We start from the raw sequence: 22,782 nt of genomic DNA on the forward strand, positions 1-22,782 counted from the left end.
TTTTTCTCCCAAGGACTTAATATTCGATCTCTGTCACCCTCTTGTGGCGAAGCCTCAAATATCTTTGCTTTGCCCAGTATGACAGGCTGATGGCCGCCATTGCGTTGTATCTTCGACATTAGGAATATTTAAAATAGGCACTATCCTTCTAAATAAACTGCATAATTGCAATCTAAACAACAACATTCACAACTAAAAAAAAAATTCAAATGTACATTATGTTGTCCAACAGCTGCAATATTTGTCAAACTATAGTGAGTTTATTGATCTGCTGTCACTATGATGGCACAGTAATACACAATGGTGAAGAGGCTGAATGAGTGCTGATAATACTTCAATGGCTCACGACTATCAGCCAATCAGAAATATATATATATATATATATATATATATATATATATATATATATATATATATATATTTATTTATTTATTTATTTATTTATATAAATTATATTAATTAATTAATTAATTAATTTTTTACTCACTCCAGCCAAACTGAAAGAAATAAGACTTCCAGAAGAAACCTTCATTAAGAAATGCTGTGAAAGTATTCTATGCTCTGTTAAACATCACTTGAAAATGAGTACAAATTTCAGAAGACTAAGTATTTTGTCTTCCACTGTACATAATATATGCAGCATAGTAATATGCAGATTTTAATTACATTGTCACGTTGCATTTTACTATGAATAAAAACAGACACTAAATGTTTTTAAAATGCCCCAAGTAACTTTGTTTTCAGATTTTGGGTATAGGTCAAGTCAAGTAAATTGCATTGTGGGATAACAGTGTTCCTCACAATGTGCTCTTCTTGTTTGCTGCACATATTGCCAATCGTAATAGATAATCCGATTTTTCATTGCATTTTTCTCTCTTAATATAGGCTTTGTCGGACTAAAAAGAAAGCCCAGGGAGAAGGAAACGCCACAGCCATTAGCAATCTTCTACCATTTCTGGAGTACGAGCTCCACACACAGCTAATGAACAAATTAAAGCTACGGGGCATGAATGCTTTGTTTGGTCTGCGTATTCAGATCAGTGTGGGAGAGACTATGCTGCTGGGACTGGCGGTCAGTGTGCTGTTAACCATCTTTTCTCAATACGACTATACATGCTGCTTTTTCCATGCTAATAGATGATGTTTGTTAAATCCAGTCCGCAACAGGAGTCTATTTGACAGCATTACCTGGTCCGGGAGGAATCCAGATTGCAGGAAAAACTCCCAGCGACATCACATACGAACAGCACATCTCCAATATGCAGAAGAAAATCAATGACACCATCGCTAAAAACAAAGATCTGTATGAAATCAACCCGCCTGTAAGTACGCACATTTACTTTTATTATATAATTTTGTATCATACTTTGACAATGCCTTATTTTTAATATCATGAGACAACTCTTGTATCTGGAAAGACTTTCAAATAATTACATATTTTTAAATATATAAATTATATTTAAGTAAATGTTAATATATAAGATAAGGTCATCTAAAACAGTTTATGTATTGTTGTCGATGCCTTTTTGATATGGCTATTAGGGATGCTAATTTTTTCGCAACTGACAACCTCCACCGTTTTAGTATTAACCATTAACCTGTCCAATTAATATTCAATTATTAAATAATTATGGAAAGAAAACCCTGTTGCTCCGACTTGTTTGCAAAGCAATGCACGTTTCAGAAAGTTTTGCTTTTGCGGCTTCATGCTCCACTTGTGCAAAGAGACCGAGGTGTTTATGACACGGATTCAGGACAGAGGCATCTCAATCAATGCTGGTTTGGCATTAAGTCGTTTAATTTTGCTTCTTTTCTTCTTTTCTTTTCTTCTACAACAAATAGCCTATGTGTAACCGTTTAATAGTATTTAATAGCAGTTCATAGCATTAATCGGTTAAAAATACATTATTTCAGTTAACGGTTATTTGGTTAATCTGAGCAGACCTAGTGGCAATTACTTTTCAAATTAAGTAGTTAAGTACTTGAAATTTCAACACAGTTTTTAATTTAATTGGTTTAATTTAATTAATTAAGCTTATTTTGAAACAGTTCATCTGAATATTGTGAGAGATTTTTATCTGAAAAGACTTTAAAATGTATTATTTTGAAGTAAATATTAAATCATTTTAGATTATCTTATGTATTGTTTTTTTTGTTGATGATGTCTTTTTGATGTGGAAATAAACTAATTAATAATTAAAATTTAATAGTTTATTAAAGAAATAATAAATTTAATTTAAACACAATTATTCATTTAATTTATATTAAGTTTATTTTAAAACATACTTTTACAAGTTCTTTTTCTGAGTGTTGTGACACAGTGGTTTTTATCTGAAGAGATTTTAAGTTAATTTATTTAAAATGTGAATTCTTTAAAAACTATAAAATGTTTTATCAAAATTACATTTTCAAAACTTATTTATATTTTTGTGTTATGTATTATTTATTGTTGTCTTTTTATTGTTATGGAAATCTGTTGTTTGTAAACTGCTTGAAATGGCCATTAAAGCAGATTTGCTGTAAATTAATAATTTAATTATCTAAATTCTCCCTTTTAATTAATTTATTTCTGTTTTCCCCTTGTTACACTTTTAAAAACATTGCTAAAACGTATAAATATATTTATTTTTATTTTCATTGTAGGAGGTCGTTGAAGAGATCATTGGTTCGCCAATCCCTGAGCCTCGTCAAAGGTCTCGTCTTTTTCGTTCTCAGTCTGAGAGCTCAGATGAAGTGTCAGAGCTAGACTTATCACATGGGAAGAAGGATGCCTTTGTGTTAGAGGTAAGAAGAAGTGCAATCAGAAGATGAACAAAGACATTTAGCATGTTTTAATGTTTTAATGCTCTTCTAGATTGATGACACTGATGCTGTGGAAGACATACATGCACTTCTGACTGACTCCCCCACTCCACAAGGTAAACACTTCTACTAGATCAGCAATGTATATTCACCTGTCCATGTCTTTATCCATTTATTAGAATTAGCATTTATATTACTTGTTATAGCATACATACATTTAAACAATTTACATTCTCATAAATAAAATTTACTTCAGTTTTGAAGATTAAAAATCTGCCAGATTTTTCTAATTATCTAGTCAATATAGCACACAAACTATATTTTTTGTTGTGTATGGATGGATGGATGGATAGATAGATATCATTAGTATATTATTAATATGCTGATGTCTTTATTTCAGGTTTCTACAGCTGCAACACTGAAATCATGCCTGGGATTCAAAACTGGACTTCAGCTATACAGGTGACATTTATCCCAGTTATGCACTATTTGCATACATTTCAAGGAACAGTTCCCCAAGTCATGAGGGGGCATGAGCGTTTGGGTGTTTACAATTACACAACAACAAGACCTTCCACTCTTTTGTATTTTATGCTGTTTTCAGTCCCAAAAATGATTTTGTGATGCAATCGAACAGGCAAAACGTATACTAAAGTTTGAAAAGAGTGTAATATTTTTTGTGTGCTTTCAGATGTTTACCTCTGTGAGGGTCTTTCGCCTTAATAACGCCAACCTAACCAATCAGGGACTGAATAAAATTTTCAGTGACCTCTGTGAGAACCTGCTCAAGGTGGATACATGTTCTGTTCGATTTCATATACTATCATATTATCTCATTTTATATTATGCATATTTTTTTATCAAGAGATAATTTCATGGTCTGATGTGACCTAAACTTAGATAAATCATTTGAAAGGTTTTACATTACTGCTCTAACTGGGAAATTTATGCTTGCTCTGTAGAGTTTGTACTTTAAATTGCGGTCGATGGTTCCCTGCTGTCTTTGTCACCTGAACTTCACCGTGGCCATACCTGAAGATGAGCTCATACAGGTAAGAACAAACATGCATACCTTTTTGTTGTGTATTATTAATAACTATTTTGCCTCGTTAATGTCATGAAACAAATAATAAAGTCATACGTAATATCTAATAAATAGAGCTGTGGTGAAAAATAGTTTGAGAAACTGGTTCTGAGATTTTCAAAATTCAACGCTTTTCTCTCTTGAATGGATTTTTGGCTTGATTGTTACCAGCAGATGGCGCTGTAATCATTACTGCCATATTTTGCTCACTTTCAATTTCTTACGAATACCAATGATTTGTTTACATAAAATAATCATTATTAATGTTGGCAAAGGTTTAAGTGAAGAGTGTTTATAGTGAGCTGTGTTTGCATTAATCTAGTGACAAATTCAATTTACCTTTATTTGTATAGCGCTTTTACAGTGCAGATTGTGTCAAAACAACTTCACATAAAAGATTATAGTAAATTGAACAGTGTAGTTCAGAGTTTAAGTTCAGTTTAGCTCATTTCAGTGTGGTTTAATAATCACTACTAAGAGTCCAAAGACTGAGGAGCAAATCCATCAATGCACGGCTCTACAGATCCCGCACTTTGCAAGCCAGTGGCGACAACGGCGAGGAAAAAACTTAACCAGTTGGCAAAAGTGAAGAATTAAAAAAACCTCGAGAGAAACCAGGCTCAGTTGGGCGCAACCATTTCATAATATATGACATAAATGTGAACTTACATGACTCAGCTGAACGCTCAAGCACTCTTCCTTGTGGACATTTCTGTGTGGGGTTAAAAACAAGCCCATAGTGCCATCTGCTGTTAAAAACCAAGTGTGTCTCATGCCTACTTTTGAGTGAAGGCCCCTTCGCTCTGTCTGCAGTGCAAGTCATAAAGCTCGCCTCCTCCGTGTTAATGACTAATAACACTTGAGCCCAAATAAAAAAAATTAATTACACTTGCAATAAAATGTTGGAAAGATGGTTTTGGTCTATTAAGGCACTGGTTATAATGCTGATATAGGCACAGATCTTCATTTTTATAAAGAGAATGTTTTTAGCCAGTAATTTAATGCTATAAAAACGGGGCGTGTCATCGTGATTGATATTTGTGATTGACAGTTTCTCTAAACAGACCGTCGGAGCTTTGGGAGGAGATTAAAGTGTTATTGTTTGATTTCTGTGTTATTTTTCTGTTAGGTTGCAGTGACGGCTGTGGCAATGAGCTTTGACAAAGAGCAGATTCTGGAGAACGGCAAACAAAGTGGGGAGAAGACACTGACAAAGGGTGAGCATGTGCTGTGCGTATCTTCATATAGGACACACAACTCTCTGAGAAAACCTGATCTTCACTGTCTCATGTTGATTGGCCTTTGCAGCAATCACAGAAAATGATGAGCAGCTTCAATTCAATCTGGAGCTCAATCCTGAAAGCTCTCATGCCAACCCTCTCAGCTCACCCAAAGGTAAGCCATCTATTTAAGTTTTACAGCTCTATTTAGGTTTTCCAGCTCTCCTTGATAGTTATTTTTGTTAATCATTATTCTTTTGTTAGTACTTCATAGTAACTGAAATCTTAAAATTGGTACTAGCAATGACATATCATCTCTTGTTCCATTCATCTGTTGTTCCATCCATCCATTTATTCATTCATTCAGTCATTCGTCTGTTTTTTTGTCCAACCATTTTAACTTCCATTGTTCCATCTCTTTGTCTTTTCATCCATCATTCATTCACCTTTTGTTCCATCAGTTGTTCATTTCATTCATTTATCTGTCATTCTATCTATCTATGTATTGTTCCATCATCCATATATTTTTAAACTGTCCATCCATCCATTATTCTATTTCTTTATCTAACTTTCCATCTCTCTATTTATTAGGTCATTGTTCTATTATTCATTCATCGTTTTATCAATCTATTGTTCCATAGGTTTATCTTTTGTCCTATCAGTTGTTCCATTCATCTATTACTCCATCCACCCATCTGTTCATTTATCTATTTTGCATCATCTCTCCATCTTTTGTTCCAAATTCGCTCCATTTATGCATCTATTGTTTGATTTGTTTTGCCATCCGTCGATCAATCGTTCCATCATCTCTCTATCAATCCATCAATTGTTCCATCATTTATCCATTATTCCATCATTTCTCTTTCCGTCATTTTGATATCCATCAGTTGTTTCATAATTTATTTATCATTTCTTCATCTCTCAATCCATCTACCCATCATTCCCTCTCTCCATCCATCCATTGTTCCATCATCTCTATCCATCCATTGTTTCATCATTTTTACATCCATTCTTCCATCATCTTTTCATCCATCCATTGGTCAATAATTTCTTCATCCTGTCTCCATCCATCCATTGTTTCATAATTTCTCTATAATTCCATTATCATCTCCCCCCCCTCTCTCTTCTCTCCCACCATTTATTGTTCCATAATTTTTCCATTCAGCTCCATCCATCCACCCATTGGTCAATCATTTCTTCATCATGTCTTCATCAATCAATCCATCCATCCATACTTGCATACATCTATTGTTCCATAATTTCTCCATCATTCCATAATTTTTCTTTCCATCCATCCATAGTTCCATTAATTTTATGTGCATCAATTGTTTCTTAATTTCTCCATCATTCCACCATCTCTCACTCCATCTATCTTATCATTCCATCTCTCCATCCATCCATTGTTCCATCATCTACATTAATCCATCCATTGTTCCATCATTTTTCCATCTGTCATTCCATCATCCATACATCCATCTATCCATCCACTGTTCCATAATTTCTCCCTCATTCCATCATCTCTCTTTCCATCCATCCATGGTTCCATAATTTTTTTGTGCATGAAATGTTTCTTAATTTCTCCATCATTCCACCATCTCGCACTCCATTTATCTATCATTCCATCTCTCCATCCATCCATTGTTCCATCATTTTTCCATCTTTCATTCTATCCATCCATCCATCCATTGTTTCATAATTTCTCTATCATTCTATCATCTCTATTTCCATCCATCCATAGTTCCATCATTTTTTGTGCATGAAATGTTTCTTAATTTCTCCATCATTCCACCATCTCCCACTCCATTTATCTATCATTCCATCTCTCCATCCATCCATTGTTCCATCATCTATATTCATCCATCCATTGTTCCATCTTTTTTCCATCCATCCATAATTTCTCTATCATTCCATCATCTTTTTCTCCACTCATCGCTCCATCATCTCTATCCATCCATCAATCTATTGTTCTATAATTTTTCCATCCATCATCTGTCCATCCATCCATCCATCCATTGTTTCATCATTTTTCCATACATCCAATGTTTCATAATTTTTACATCCATCCATTGTTCTGTAATTTCTGCATCATTCCATCAGCTCCTAATCCATCCATCCATATAGTTATATCTGTTTTGTCTGTACACCCATCTATCCATTTATCATCTTTCCATTTAATAAAAAGGCAAATTATTTCATAACATTAAAAAATCCCCCATATATATTTTTTTGTTATTATTAATATTATTCTTTTGTATCAAAATGTAGTGATAAATAATGTTCGCCTTCTCATGGTTTTCCTGTGTGTTCCTCAGGTCTCTCCGAGGTTGGCAGTCACCCATCAGCCAGAGGTCAGTAGCTGCTGATTCACTGCTGAGAGTTCTGGAGGCATCAGGGTGTTTTTTTTTCTTCTCCCTTTTGATTTCTGCTCCTTTTGTGTGTGACTGTTTGAAGTGCTCCAGCACACACCCCCAGCATCATCCATTTTACCCCCTTTTTTCTTTTTTTTTCTTTCTTTCTTTCTGTGTCTTGTTTCCTCTTCTCTTTGTCCCTCTTTTGTGTGTCATTGTGTGTCTATGTACATGTCCGCGGATTCTGTGACCGCATGTGCACATATTTGTGTGTGTCTGTCTGTGTTTCTGTGTCTGATTGTCCGTCTATGTATATTTGTGTGTGTGTGTGTGTGTGTGTGTGTATCCAGCCCCCTCAGTTGATTACAGTTCCTTTGCAGACAGATGCAGCTCCTGGATAGAGCAGCTTAGACTGAAAGCTCACACCATAAGACGCGGATCTGTTAAAACAAGTAGGAGCACACGCAAAACTCTCTTTCATACGGACACACTCACACAGACCCTAGTCAGAGTAGACTGCAAAATTAAAAGGGATTTTTATTTTCAGGATCAGCTTTGGCATCATTTACAGCCTTTATATACATTATTGTGAACATTTTTGCCCCCAAATCAGCATTTTGAAACATCTCAGAAGAATCATCTGACACTGAAGACAATATAAATATTTAAATTGTAATAATAACTTACTTTGTGACCCTGGACCACAACGTCTTAAATTGCACGAGTATTTTTTGGGAATAGACAAAAATACACTGAATCGAAATTATGGATTGTAATTTATGGCAAAAATCTTTAATGTATAAAATGAAGAATATGTTCCATGAGGACATTTTTGTACTGTAAATATATGAAAGCTCACATTTTGATTAGTAATATGCATTGCTAAAAACTTAAATTTGGCAACTTTAAAGGTCTATCACACTTAAAGGTGCTGTATGTAAGTTTTTGTCTCTTCTAAAGCATAAAAATGCCATAATATGTTTGCAGATGTTAAGAAATATTCTAAGTGAACATTCTTGTTTATCTGAAAAGCATTGCTGAAGTCAGATATTCTACTTCGAAAATGTGTGTGTCCGCTACCGAAATGCAACCTCCAGTGGACAATAGCAGACTCCGAAATGAGATTCATAGTTCCACATGAGGTTATTATTTAACAAATAATATAATTATTTTGAACTTAAACATTCGGTGAGCAGGTTGCATTGTAACACCGTGTCCTAACAACATGCCACATGATGAGATGTGCAGTGATCTGCAATTTGGCTGTTTGCTCCAGACAAAACACAATACAAATTTAAACACATCCATTCAGAAGCAAAGAATAGTGCACTGCAAACTTTCAAACGGATTGTTTTATTTTCAAGATCTGAGCTGATCTATCTGCTGTTGCTTTCAGTAGTATGGCAATAAGTGTCATGTAAAATGGCATTCAAACTCACATTATTAGCATTTAACACTGAATAAAGCACGTGAGGTGTATCTGAGATGATCATTTTCTGTTGTTCACCTGTGAGAAATAGAAGTCTTTTTTAATATATCCATTTCAGGCGTTGGTTTGGACAAAGCTCCTTTTTGTATGGAAAATATACCTTCTGTCGTGTGCCGTTGCCATTAAAATCAGCCTTAAATCAGCCTTTAGGCTTGATAGTCAGGCACACTCGCATTAATTTGGCAACCTGTGCTTGCGTGCACTGGACAGAGGAGGAGCAGAGTAAAAATGTGTTTTGATCCAGGAGTGCAATACCTAGTTTAACCACATGGTGGCAAACTTACATACTGCACCTTTAACCAGGTAAAAAACCCATTGAGATTGAGATCTCATATACAAGGGTGACCTGGCCAAGAAGTCTGCAGCACACCACCTTATGGAAATAAATAAAATAAAAAATTATATAAATATAGAGTTAGTCTTTCAGCAATTCCAAGTTACAATATGTTAAAAACACATACACTAAGAATTGGATTGTTGTTGTTTGATGTATAGGATATGATGGATTTGAATTTAATTAGTCAAAAATCATTGGTTATATTAAGTAAAGAATATGTCCCATGAGGACATTTTGGACATTTCCTGCTGTAAATTCAAATTTTGATTAGTAATATGCTTTGCTTTGCTAAGCATACATGGTAGCGCAGTGGTTATCGCTGTCACCTCAGAGTAAGAAGGTTGCTGGTTCCCCGGCTGGGTCAGTTGGCATTTCTATAGGCCTTTTTAAACACAAGCATTAAAAAGTCAAATTTTTTGTAGTCATTTATTAATTTAATTAAATATTAACTTCACCTAATGAGACCGATGGGCACAAGTCTATTCTTGATTTAATTTTGGAGATCATCCTTGTTGTTCAGTTGTGGTCTGTATGTATTTTTAATGTATTGGATTGCCATAAATGCGTTAAAAAGTTTAACCTGTTGCTATAAAATCTACTGCAGCTGATAATTCTAATTGTTTAATAAAATTGATTTGACTTTTGGAAATCACCAATGGACATTGTCCCGCGACCTCCACTTTAGGAACCACTCCTGTTGGTGAATTGGGTAAGCTAAATTGTCCATAGTGGATATGTGTATGTCCTGGTCCTCCAGATTGGGGGTTGAGCACTGGGCTAACAGCTCGCCTCATAAAAACTAGATATTACGAAACACCAATATGGTGCGACTAAATATCAATTTCGATATAAATGGCCCTGGGAGTAAGGAAGGAAGTAAGTAAGTATGCTTTGCTAAGAACTTAAAGAGCCCCTATTATGGGTTTTTGAGAATGAGCTTCCATGCAGTGTGTAACAGCTCTAAGTGAATGGAAACATCTAGCTGAGGTTTAAATCTAAAAGTGCAGCATGTTTAAAGGTATTGATTCTCTAGCGAAATAGTCAACCTCAGAGTTGAATAAACGAATCGAGTTGGGTTCGGATCTTTTGTTTGATTGCATCGACGTTGATACGGTACATCACCAAATATGTACTTTCAGATCCAATAAAATGTGCATGCGATTTCCCTCCACGCAGTAGCCGAGGCACGGGGGATCACGGGACTGATCATAACGCGAAGATGGCGGTCACTGATAAATGGAGATTTGGCTGCGAGGAAAAAAGGGTTAAAGTTCATTTTCACAACTGCACCACAGTAAAGCCAACCTAGTGCTGTGTTTGTTCCTGTCATTTTTCTGATTATTGATACAATAATCTACGCTGCATCTCTGGATTCACCAGCTGTTTGCTACTGAAGGAGCAGCAGAGACTAGTATGTATAGGACTTTGTCAGTAACTTTTTCAGTACAAATGGACCAGTTTCTTCTTCCTCCGGATCATAACATGTAAGGGTCAGGCAAAATATGTGTTTAAGGGTGCTTTCACACCTGTGAATCGATTCAGTTGTTCCGAAACAGAGATTACAATTGTTACATTGTTGCTCTTTGCTCTTGGAGCGGTTCGCTTTCACACTGCAAATTTTCTAAACGGACCAAAAGAGCTAAAACAAGTCACGTGCGAGTAAACTCTCCTCACATTGGTCAGAGTGTCAGGGTTTATTTTGCAGCGTCCCGCTCAGCTGTCAGGAGAGGTGGTGGTTTGGTGGTGATTGACAGGGTGCGCGCGCGCGACGTGTCTGAGGAGAGAGGAGGTGGGGAGGGGTGAGAAGGGTGCGCGACGATGCCTATTTGAGGGAGGGAGAGGCAAGATTACCGGAAGATCATCACTTGTTTGCGGGCATCCAGAGACTCGCGAAACTTCCCGCCCTACTCATAATTCTCTCTTCATATAGCCGTAAGCCTATTACGTATGCATAAAACACTGTGATATAACCGCGCTCGGATCGGATCGCTTTCTCACTGCAATCGAACCGCTCCAGGGTTCGTTTCAATCGAGCCGAGACCACCTCATTCAAGCGATCTCGGAGCGATTACTTTGGCGCGGAACAGAGCGCGATTGCCCTGTTCACATATGCCAATCGAACCGCGCTAACTGGGCAAACGAGATACGTTCCGAAACAAAAGTGTAGGTGTGAAAGCACCCTAATAGTGTGTTATAAGCGGTAATGGCCCCGCGCGGCTTGTAATCACCTATTGATTATAGATCAGTGCTTGTACTGTATCTCTCAGGTTAAATCTGTATGGGGCTGTTCACATATCATGTTCAAAACCACTTTAGAAACGTGATACACGCTTTATCCTTTACCGTTTTTAAGGGTGTTTCTGAACTGCAGATCCTCTGCTGTTTGCCTTTTCTATGGCCACCATCAGCTGTCCGTACACATGCGTGGCGTGGTCAGTTTTCAAAAAAACTCAACTTTTGCCACTGTGTGGATTAGGGTTGGGCTGATAGATGATGTCATCGTCCATCGCCAATGGCTAGTAGACAACACGATGCTGAGCCTGCATTGCGATCCATCGCCCCGCCCCTGTCGCACACCCGCTTGCGAAAAATACACACCCAGGCCTTGTTTACACTAATATGTCTTAGTGTTAAAATGGCATTTTAGAACAAAAATGATCCACATCCACACCGTGTTTTACCTAGCATTTCTAAACAGCCCTCCGTCCGCTGACACGCACATCACGTGACCACACACACACAGACACAGCCACACACACAGCTGCACGCTGTCATGTGCTCCTCTGAGCTCCAGGCAGAGAGCAGTGCACGTTGGAGAGTTTATGAAGGATGTACCGCTGGATCGCGTCTCATTACAGTTGTTTTTATGCATTTGCGGGACTCATAATGCCTGCAAACGAGTGATAATCTCCTGGAAATCGCGCGTCTCCCTCCCGGTCCTCAAATAAGTCATGCACCCTTCTCACCCCGGGATCCCTCCTCGCTCTTCAAATTAGACATCGAACGATGCCAAATTTGTTGACATTGCCCAACCCTAGTGTGGATTAATACTGAATGTGTCATTGTTATTACTTAGGGTTAGGTTTAAGAGTAGAGTAATATTCTGGTGTTTAATTGTATTGCTTTATTGTATTCCTGCATTGGGCTCTCACATACTCTCTGCTACTTCATACTGTAGCCATGGTGGGCATTTCTCTCTGTCCTGGCTGAATGCAGTGACCAGTCGCAACAGTCTGGGTCATCGGTCCAATCACCACAGATTAGCTTCGCGCTAAGGAGGGGTTTGGGAACAAATGAATTGCTGACTGATTCATATGGGAGTTGCTGGAATAATTAGGTAAAAATAAATGCAATTTATAAGACAATGAAAGTGTTTTTTGACCTTGCACGCATATCAGCATGTTGTTGGAGAAATAATAATATGACCTTTTTAAAGGCAAAATAGGGGCTCTCTAATTTGTACAACTTTATTTTGAAAAATTTTCTTCCTCAGATTCCAGATTTTCAAATAGATGTGTCTCTGCCAAATGTTGTCCTATTTTAACAAACAATTCATACGTGGAAAGCTTATTGTTTAATGTATAAATCTTAATTTTCAAATAAATGACTGATTTTGTGGTCCATGGTCACATACACAAAGTTTTAGATAAATGCAATCAACATGAGCATAAGAGTAATCAAAAACAAACAAAAGCAAAAGCACAATCATTCAGAAGTATTCAATTTTCTGTAGTGCATGCATGCATACATTCCCCAGCCCTCAAAAATGAATATTGCTACAGTATGTGCATTTGTTTTCATTAAATTTATAAAAGCCCTAGATCCATATTTTTACACAAGCCATGTTTTTCACAGTGTTTTGATGGCTGACTTATCAAAATCTATGGATACCATGTAATGAATTATTGATATCTACGGCCTTGTTTCATTAAAAATAGGTATTCTGTGTCATATTTAAGATAATATCTACTCTGACTACAGTCTAGACCCATCCTTACACACACACATTCTTCCTATGTCCTGCATCCACAAGCAGACGAGTCTTGCTGCCGGTTTGCCGATCTGATCAAACTTGATTGACGGAGTGTGAAAGTTGAGTGCTAGAGAGGAACTGGATCTTTCTTTCTTTCAGTTGTGTGTCAGGGGTTTTATATTTGAGCTGTTGTGATGTGTGTGTGAATGGAAACGCATCACTGGCTGCCGCTGTGTTTGATAGACCCATGCAGAGTCGCATATGATGTGCAAATGCATCATATGCAGCAAGTATGTTTCTGCAGGTTGTATGGTTTAGGGTTGGGTGTTATAGTTTAATTTATTAATTTATTACTTAATTTATTGCATTTTTGATGCATTATTTGCATGTTGTTCATTTATGTTCTAAATAAAAGGTTTTTATAATTATTAATGTAAATTCTAAGAGTGGAAAATAATCTAAGCATGTTTTACACTCTTTTTCTTCACTAAATGATCACAAAAATTTAAATGCAAAAATACGGTTTTCGTCATCTTCAATGATAATGCTAGTAATATTATAAAAAAATGACATTAATGTAATATATATATATATATATATATATATATATATATATATATATATATATATATATATATATATATATATATATATATATATATATATAAATGTTATTACCATGCTAACTTAATTTGTACTATTACATTTTTATTATTTTTATTATTATTAATACAAATGATTAATTGTAAAATATTGTTTTTAATTGTTTAATTTTTACTTATTAATTACTATTAATATTGATAGTCAATGACTATTGTTAAATTATTATAATTTATATTATATTAACTATAATTATATAATTTTCAGTTTTGGAGAAAGTTACTTTTGAAAGTTGTGCTTTACAATATTGAGTTACTCCATCCAAAAAGTAACTAATTACTTTTTATGACAAACTTTGTTACTTTTTTTTATTTTTTATTGGGTGTTTAACAAGACAATACATCTGTATACAATACATCATAGGCAAAATTACAGATTGTCTTATTTTTCTTATTTTCCCACTATTCCCTCAAAATAAAATAAATTAAATGTATGAATTATAAACAAACATATCCTCTGTAAGAAAATTTTTTAATAATAATAAATTAAAATGAAAAGAAATTCTTTAAAAAATAAATAAATTAGGAAGTTTACAATTAAAGCAATATATATATATATATATATATATATATATATATATATATATATATATATATATATATATATATATATATATATATATATATAATTTTATTTATATATTTTTTTTAAGTTCACATTAAGGAGTCAATATTTCCTCTTTCCAATTAATTACTGTGAATTAAATCTGATATCAACTGAGGGTAAGCCTTTGATATAGTCTAAAACAGGGTTCCAGGTCTTGTAAAGAGATTTGAGAGATCCTGCAAGTAAACATGAATTTGTCAAGTTTTATGTAACTAAAGATTTCTCTGATCCACATGTCATGTGATGGAGGAATCACCTGTTTGCATTTGATAAGAGTTGAAACAGGTCTCATTATGTTACAGGTCTCATTATCTTACTTTTGAGTTACGTTTGCATTACTTTTCCTCTTTCTAATTCTTTCAGAACTTGAAGTTTTTTTTTTTTTTTTTTGTAGAGAAACTCTGCATTTAACAGCCACCCATTGAACCTACACCTTAATTTTTCTTTAAAAAAATGTAGGATAAAATTATATGTAGAGAATTTTTTCTGAACCCAGAGCTATACATGCTGTATATACAGATTAATGACAGCATGTAATGTGTTTGCTACTTTTGAATATTTTGTATCAAGTAAATTCACTTTACAGAAAAAATCTTACTATATTACAAAACAAAGTCGCATCTACAGTAACGTAGACAGTGGCTGCATCTCCTAAACAATGAAAGCAATAAACATTTTTATAGTTTAGTAGAAATAATTGTTTTACCTGGAGAACGTGAAGTGATGTCAGTCATTTGTTGTTGAGCTTTTTTTAAAAGTAACTCAAATAATATTACTTATTTTTTAAAAGTAAAGCGTTACTCGTTACTTTGGAAAAATAACATTATTATGAAACGCGCATTACTTTTAACGCGTTACCCCCAACACTGATTATTATATAACTAAATATTAATAATTATAGTATAGCAGTTTTTTTTACACTAGCACTGGAAACAGTAGATATGCTCCAAATCGTGTTTTCCTGGCATAGAAAATGCAAGGAAATCAATAACAATACAGTATATTAAGTAGTCTTGTGTTCTATATTTGTCCAGTTATGCTACATTCAGAATTATTCAAATGAACTTATTCTGTTATTGTAAAATTCAATACTTTGAATTTTTTAAAACTTTGTTTTGAAGGATATTGTCAAAGTTTCAAACAGATAAAGTTGATAAAGTGAAAATAAAGGTGATTTATGATTATTTTTGGCTCAATTTTATGATATATTCTAGTATACAATAAAAAGTAAATATAAAGCTGTATCACCCTTTTATTACCTCAGTTTTTTTTTGATGGCTAATTGTCTTTGGCCAGTTAACATTATTGTTTACAAGTGGAGAATTTAAATCAAATTTTAATTCTGAATTGGTTTGCTCAGAACTATCATTTTAGAGACTGTAGAAACAACTCTATTCTATAAACAGTATTCTCTGCTTTTACATAGCCATCAAAATAAAACACAAATATTCAATATTTACATCACCCAACCCTAATTGATTCCACTCACTGTCGGTTTCAGAGCTGCATGCACATTAGCGCAGTCCATGAATTAAAGCTTTGAGATTTATGCTCTTTCACACTCTTAACAGAAAAAGCTCCTCATCCTCTGATTTATCCAGGCAGATTGAACATGCGTGCATTCGTTCTTTCATTCTTTCTCTTCTCCTCTGTCTCTGTATTTTGCATGGTGTTTATTTGCATGGTTGCTTTTGCTTCAAGGCCAGTTGCACAAAACGAGTTCGACAAACTCTGGGTTGTACAGTAAGTTTCAAGTTGACAAAACCAAACCAATTTAACCTGGTTAAGATCAGGTTGAGTTGTTTCACAACACTTGATGTAAACTAGAGATTTTCCTTCCTCAACATGAAGTGGTATCCCAACCATTTCATTTTTGCTACATAAAAAAGACATTTAGCATTATTCTTCTAATCGTATCGAGTAAAACATTACCTTAATGACTGCCTGCCTTATTTTTGTCAAAAGGAAGAGGCGGTACAAAATTTGATTGAGGTGGCCGCCCCTTTAATTCTCTGTGCAGGAGAGCCCCTGTGTAAATATTCTCGGTTTATTGGGGTTTTATTCAGAGTTTACTCTTAACTCTGAACCGCTTGCAGCTGTAAATGTCACACATGCAGCTAACAGCTCATCACACATCAAAAGAGAAAGTTCACCCAAAGATTAAAAGTCACTTACAATTTACTCACTCTCAAGATGTTACATACAGTGTTGGGTGTAATTAGTTACAAAGTAACAAGTTACTGTAATTAGATTACTTTTCTGCAGAAAAAGTAAGGGATTACTTTTAATTTTCAGGTAATTTGATAACAGTTACTTATATTGTATATGTTTAAATACTACACATAAATTCAACCGTTTTGGATAAATCAATCAAGAGAAGCAGAGGAATTGATTTATCAACTAGATTGAACATGCTTGAGAAACAATAAACTTAGTCAGAAATTCATTTCATACAGTAAATATGGCATGTATAAAATATTGTGTCATTGCTTTGAAATGTTTTTGATGCATATAATGTTTATTATTTTAAAAGTGTTACATTTTTAATAATGCTAAAATGACTTAAAGGTTAATTTCTATTGTCTATGCGGCATTTTGATATTTATGCGTTGAATTTTAAATTGTGTTGAGTCAAGTAATTTAAGAACTTATTGAGTAACTGAGTTACTTTTCAGACAATAATTAAAAATGTAATTTAAGTGTAATTTAAATAATGTGATTATTAATTAATTACTTTTTTGAAGTAACTTACCCAATAGTTATATACTATTTATGGGTTTATTGCTTCTGTGGAACACAAAGATATTTTAGAGAGAGAGAGAGAGAGCTGGAAACCGTTAACTATTGACGTCCATAGCAGGAAAAACAAAAACTTTAGAAGTCAATGGTTACAGGATTCCAATATTTTTCAAAATATCTTCTTTTGTGTTCATCAGAAGAAAGAAATGAGTGAAGGGTGAGTAAATAAGGACAGAATTTTCATTTTTGGGTGAACCACCCCTAACGATGTTTCACAAGATTTAGAGATCAGAAATATAATGGATTTAAGCTCATTCACACACCAGAACTGTGTACTGTGAACTGTGTAGAACCAGAAATGCAAATCAATCAACTGATTTCAATAATCTAGGTTCACCAACAGTTCAAGAGACTTTAAAAGCTTTAAATATTAAAGCAAATTTAAATTCGAACAATGAAGTGTTTTTAAGCCACTACAAACTATAATTGTATATTCAAAACCTTTTGAAAACATACAATTTTAATATAAAATACATATAATTATTTATAATTCATGTAATATTAATTACTTATTAGCCAACAACAATTAAATAGCTTTTAATTTGGAGCAAAAAAATGCTTGTGGTCTGGGAGTGGTTTAATTGCATCAGAAGTATATTATAATATGTTTATTATAATATACACACACACACACACATATATATATATATATATATATATATATATATATATATATATATATATATATATATATATATTTGTGAGTCTCACTTTGCTTATTGCTGATTGGTCTAGTTTGTTTGAACCCAGAGTAAATCCTGCTCCGGAGCATTTCAGTCATGTAGCATAACTTACCATTGCAATGAAACCAAATAAAACCAATTCACCTTCTTGGCCCTGAAAATTCAGTTAGCTCAAACCAAACATGAACTTACCTGCATAAAAACCCAAACCAGCTTTGTGCAACAGGCCTCTGCACACACGCAGCTGATCTGCAACACACACACACACACACACGCCCTTCTTTCTCGTTCACATTGTTGGTCTCGTCTCATCCGTTGGTCTTGTACAGCGCCCTCTGAAGGCCATGTCTGGTATCTTTCCATCCCCTTCTTTCTTTTCTCTCTTCTCCTGCTCTCTTCAACTCAACAGCGTCATCTATGGAAAAGGCCAGTCCGCTGCCTGAAGGACGCTCTCGCTCCCTGCGCTCCAACCGCTCGTACTCGGGCACTTCCGTGGCCGTGGTCAAAATGACACCACTCTCGTTTATTCCCGGAGCCAAGATCATCAAATACCTGGGCATCATCAACATGTTCTTCATTAGAGAGACCACGTCACTCAGAGAGGTACTTTACTGTAGCATAGCAGTCTTACTGTGTTTACTACTGTTCACTTGCTGATAGGGATGTAACGATTCACCTGATTCAGGATGCGATACGATTCACGATATTAATCTCACGTTGAGCATGATTCAATGAGAGTAAGTATTAGTGTGTTGCACTTAAGAAGAGAGATAAGCTTGAACATTCTAAATAATCAATAATAATAAGCGAATTATTAAAATGTGCATTAATTATAATTAATCTAATACCTGGTTCTGTAACAGAACAACAACTTTTTTTTTTGTCTGAAAACGTCTTCACATTTTCGCTATAAAATCACTGATGCACCGTGTGATCTCCGTAGCACTTGTCGGAGCAAACAAAGCTGCAAATCATAAGCCTGCATGTTTTGGCTTTTTAATACAGGGTGGGCCATTTATATGGATGCACCTTAATAAAATGGGAATGGTTGGTGATATTAACGTCCTGTTTGTGGCACATTAGTATATGTGAGGTGGCAAACTTTTCAAGATGGGTGGTGGCCATTTTGAAGTCGGCCATCTTGGATCCAACTTTAGTTTTTTTCAATAGACCAATTACCAACCTACGTCACACATGACGTCACACGGGTCCTCGGTTGCAGAAAACAGACAGGCTACAATGGGAAAGATGTCATGTTTTGCGGTAGGATGCCGAATTCGAGTCCAAAAATAGAAAACTTAACTTTTACCATACACCACACACTGCTTTAATACCGACTGCAGACGTCTTTGGCTAAATAGGAGCTGAATGAAGTGAGGAGCTAAGTAGAAATGCTGGACTCTGCGGTTCTCATGTCATATCAGGTCAGTTCACGCTATGCTGAATCATACACATCACTCGTTTTTGATTGCAGAAATTATTTCAGCAAAAACAGTTACATATGGTTAATTAAACTGCTGACACTGAATGCTAAGAATGAAACGTGAAAGTTACGTTTATTAAGGTAAACTTGGTTTTATATTCTCACATTCATTCAGTGACAATTTGTGACACATTCCCTATATTGTTTACCACAGCACTTTGAATATTCGGTCTGAAATAACCTGCAAGTGTGACTTGAAAACAACATTAACACTGTTTATTTGACTGTGAACAATTTTGTACTTTGTTAGTCATTGGCTGTTGCTAATATGATTTCACTATTTAGAGTTTGCAAATAATACTTTTATGAAATTATATTATTAAGAAGAAAGTCTGAATGTGCGAATATAAAACCAACTTTACCTTTATGTGTAAGTTCACATACCCTGCCGTACAGGTGAAGTTAACTGTCAGAATGCAGTTGTTTTGCGTGTTGGTGATTAATTACCCAGGGCTTGTATATCGTTAGCTCCGTCTTGTTTCCTTGTGTTTGGCTTGGCGGAATCTCGGTGTTTAGCTCTTGAATCTGGTCATCATGGAGCAATATTTCTTGCACATGACCTCAAAGAACAACATTGTTGGCATCCAAAGACTTGTAGACCTTTAACTTCTCTCTTGTAAAATCACTTGGAGCTTCATTGAGATTGTATATTTCGGGCTAAATACTTGGTCACTTCGTCTTATCCAATATTCATTGGGAGGGAGCTATCGCAAATGGAGCTGTCAGATGAACGCCGCTCACTTTAACGTTAATTTTGCTGAATCACTGTGCTTGTCACTGGGTGACGAGCTGTTATAATATGCTGTAAGCATTATGTAAATAATATATATAATATGTAAGTAATATATCTTATTTCTAAGACAACAACAAACTCTGCACCGCATCTGATGTCATCCTCTCGCTGTAAATGCTAGCGCTCCCGGTTGCTTTCTGCCACCTCCCTGCGCGCGCATCCTGAATGTTTACAAACATGGTAATTGGTCTATAGGAAGAGGGTCAAGTGACACATCAAACTTATTGGGAATTTCACCAGAAAAACTATGGTGCCCTTGATTTTAACGTAACTGAGTTATTTACAAGTTTCTGACCACTTATAAAATGTGTTCAATGTGCTGCCCATTGTGTTGGATTGTCAATGCAACCCTCTTCTCCCACTCTTTCACACTGATAGCAACACCGCAGGAGAAATGCCAGCACAGGCTTCCAGTGTCTGTTTCAGGTGCTCCACATCTTGTATCTTGTATTCATTTATTTTCTTTTCGGCTTAATCCCTTTATTAATCTGAGGTCACCACAGTGGAATGAACCGCCAACTTATCCAGCATATGTTTTACACAGCGGATGCTCTTGCAGCTGCCACTCATCAAAGGGAAACACCCACAAACGCCTGTTCTCACACATACACTGTGGACAATATAGCTTACCCAATTCACCTGTACCGTATGTCTTTGGACTTGTGGGGGAAATCGGAGCACCCGGAGGAAACCCACACCTACACGGGGAGAACATGCAAACTCCACACAGAAAGGCCAACTGACCCAGCCGAGGCTTAAACCAGCATCCTTCTTGCTGTCAGGCGACATTGCTACTGACTGCACCACCGTATCGCCCCTTATTGACATTAACAGTAATAATAGTGACCGGTTATTATTATTACGTTGATATTAAATATTTAATTTCTTTCTATACTTATTGTTTTATGATAATAGTGTTATAATAACAGAAAATAAATTATAAATATAACAAAGTTAATAGCATTAATTATTTACATTTATAGCGATTAAAATTGACTATTTTTACTCTTGCTATTTAGCAAATATATATTTTTAAATTGAATGCTCAGTAATTTACACAACATTATTATTGTTATATTATTCATGTTGTAATTAATTGCAGTTATCAACATTAATGATAGTGAAATGTTATACTTTTATATCTTATTGTTCTGAAAACAATATAGTTTTACAGTAATTGTGGTTAAAAACATAAATATTGCACAAGAATATAAAAATGAAATACAATCTTATATTATTTTTGTCATTATTATTATTATTATCAAGGATATTCATAGTATTTAGTATTTGTCATTTTATTTATCACTGTTATCATAAGTATTAATGACGTTCTTGCAAATTGTGTTATAGGAGGGAGGTGTGAGCGGTTTTCTGCATTCGTTCATTGCTGAAGTGTTTGCGATGGTCCGCGCTCACGTCGCTGCTCTTGGAGGAAATGCTGTGGTTTCCTACAGCATGAAGGAGTGTGTGTTCATGGAGAATCCCAACAAGAACCAGGTGAGCACAAGCACACACTCAGCCGATCAGCTCTGGTACATTTAGGGCTACAGTGGTGAGGAGATTTAACTTGCGGTTCATCTGGAGGGTTCAATAGTGCGATGTGTGGTATTGCCACCAAACACTCCTGCATTTACACACTGCATTTACAGCTCTGGTGTGGAATTATGCATCACATACTTTAAATGACAGTGAGTGTTATAAAAAAATTATTTAGCCTATTGTTAAATACTGAACAATTGAAATTAAATGGTATTTTTGATTAGCCTATCAAAATAAGCATTTATGTTTTCATTTTGCAATTTTTATTAAGTTTCAACTTATTAGAGATTATCCATATTTGATCTAAGTTGTTTTTTCGTTTGATTGAAAGGCCAAATTTTGCTAAACTAGTGGCATAACTTTTGGCTTGGGACTTGACCGTCTGCTATTGCTTCAATCTTAATACACCAAATAATAATAATAATACATTTTATCAAGAATGCTTTTTTCTAAAACCCAAAGCGCTAACCATGACAAACTATTAACTGTTACAAATAAAAATTGCCTTGATGCGAAAAATCACAATTAAATTAATAATGATAACAAGAGTGTTTTATTTAACATTCACTGCACATTGATGGTGTACAAAAAAGGCTTGTCATCAGAAAAGGTAATTACTATAGGAACCTGGAACCTGGATATACATATATAAATATAAATATAAAAATACAGCAAGGAAAATAAGTATTAAACTTGTCACGTTTTGTCCAGGGAGTAATATTTTTATAAGAGCTGTTGACATGGAATTGAAGTGGATTTTGGTAAAAACCCAAACAACACAAACATAAAAATAAAACAAAACAAACTAAATCTGAATAATGAGTTTTGTGTCATAAGAAAGTCCTGAACTACTGAATGTATTTAATACTTCATATAAAAGGCTTTATTAGTGATGGCAGCTTAAAGACGCCTCTCATTAGGAGAATGAAGGCACATGCATTACTCAGGTGTGAGTTTTTCACAGAC

General features: G+C 35.0%; 1 protein-coding gene across 50 annotated transcripts in view; it reads left to right on the forward strand.

Annotated features, from left to right (window-relative positions):
- The window catches only part of c2cd5 (C2 calcium dependent domain containing 5), a 66,057-nt gene that overhangs the window by 40,782 nt on the left and 2,493 nt on the right, over positions 1-22,782 (forward strand). For 22 of the 50 annotated variants that reach the window (NM_001351711.1, XM_021467604.2, XM_073928945.1 and 19 more), the window contains 13 exons: positions 886-1,072; positions 1,158-1,322; positions 2,644-2,784; positions 2,855-2,918; positions 3,203-3,264; positions 3,494-3,592; positions 3,765-3,854; positions 5,016-5,103; positions 5,195-5,281; positions 7,419-7,454; positions 7,835-7,906; positions 18,411-18,604; positions 21,628-21,774. In NM_001351711.1, coding sequence (NP_001338640.1) covers positions 886-1,072; positions 1,158-1,322; positions 2,644-2,784; positions 2,855-2,918; positions 3,203-3,264; positions 3,494-3,592; positions 3,765-3,854; positions 5,016-5,103; positions 5,195-5,281; positions 7,419-7,454; positions 7,835-7,906; positions 18,411-18,604; positions 21,628-21,774 — 1,432 coding nt within the window. Of the gene's footprint in view, positions 1-885; positions 1,073-1,157; positions 1,323-2,643; positions 2,785-2,854; positions 2,919-3,202; positions 3,265-3,493; positions 3,593-3,764; positions 3,855-5,015; positions 5,104-5,194; positions 5,282-7,418; positions 7,455-7,804; positions 7,907-18,410; positions 18,605-21,627; positions 21,775-22,782 lie in introns of all 50 variants that reach the window. The other 28 variants (XM_073928944.1, XM_073928948.1, XM_021467609.2 and 25 more) reach the window with 2 other exon arrangements.

This window comes from Danio rerio, chromosome 18 (assembly GCF_049306965.1).
Source record: "Danio rerio strain Tuebingen ecotype United States chromosome 18, GRCz12tu, whole genome shotgun sequence".
NCBI lineage: Eukaryota > Metazoa > Chordata > Actinopteri > Cypriniformes > Danionidae > Danio > Danio rerio.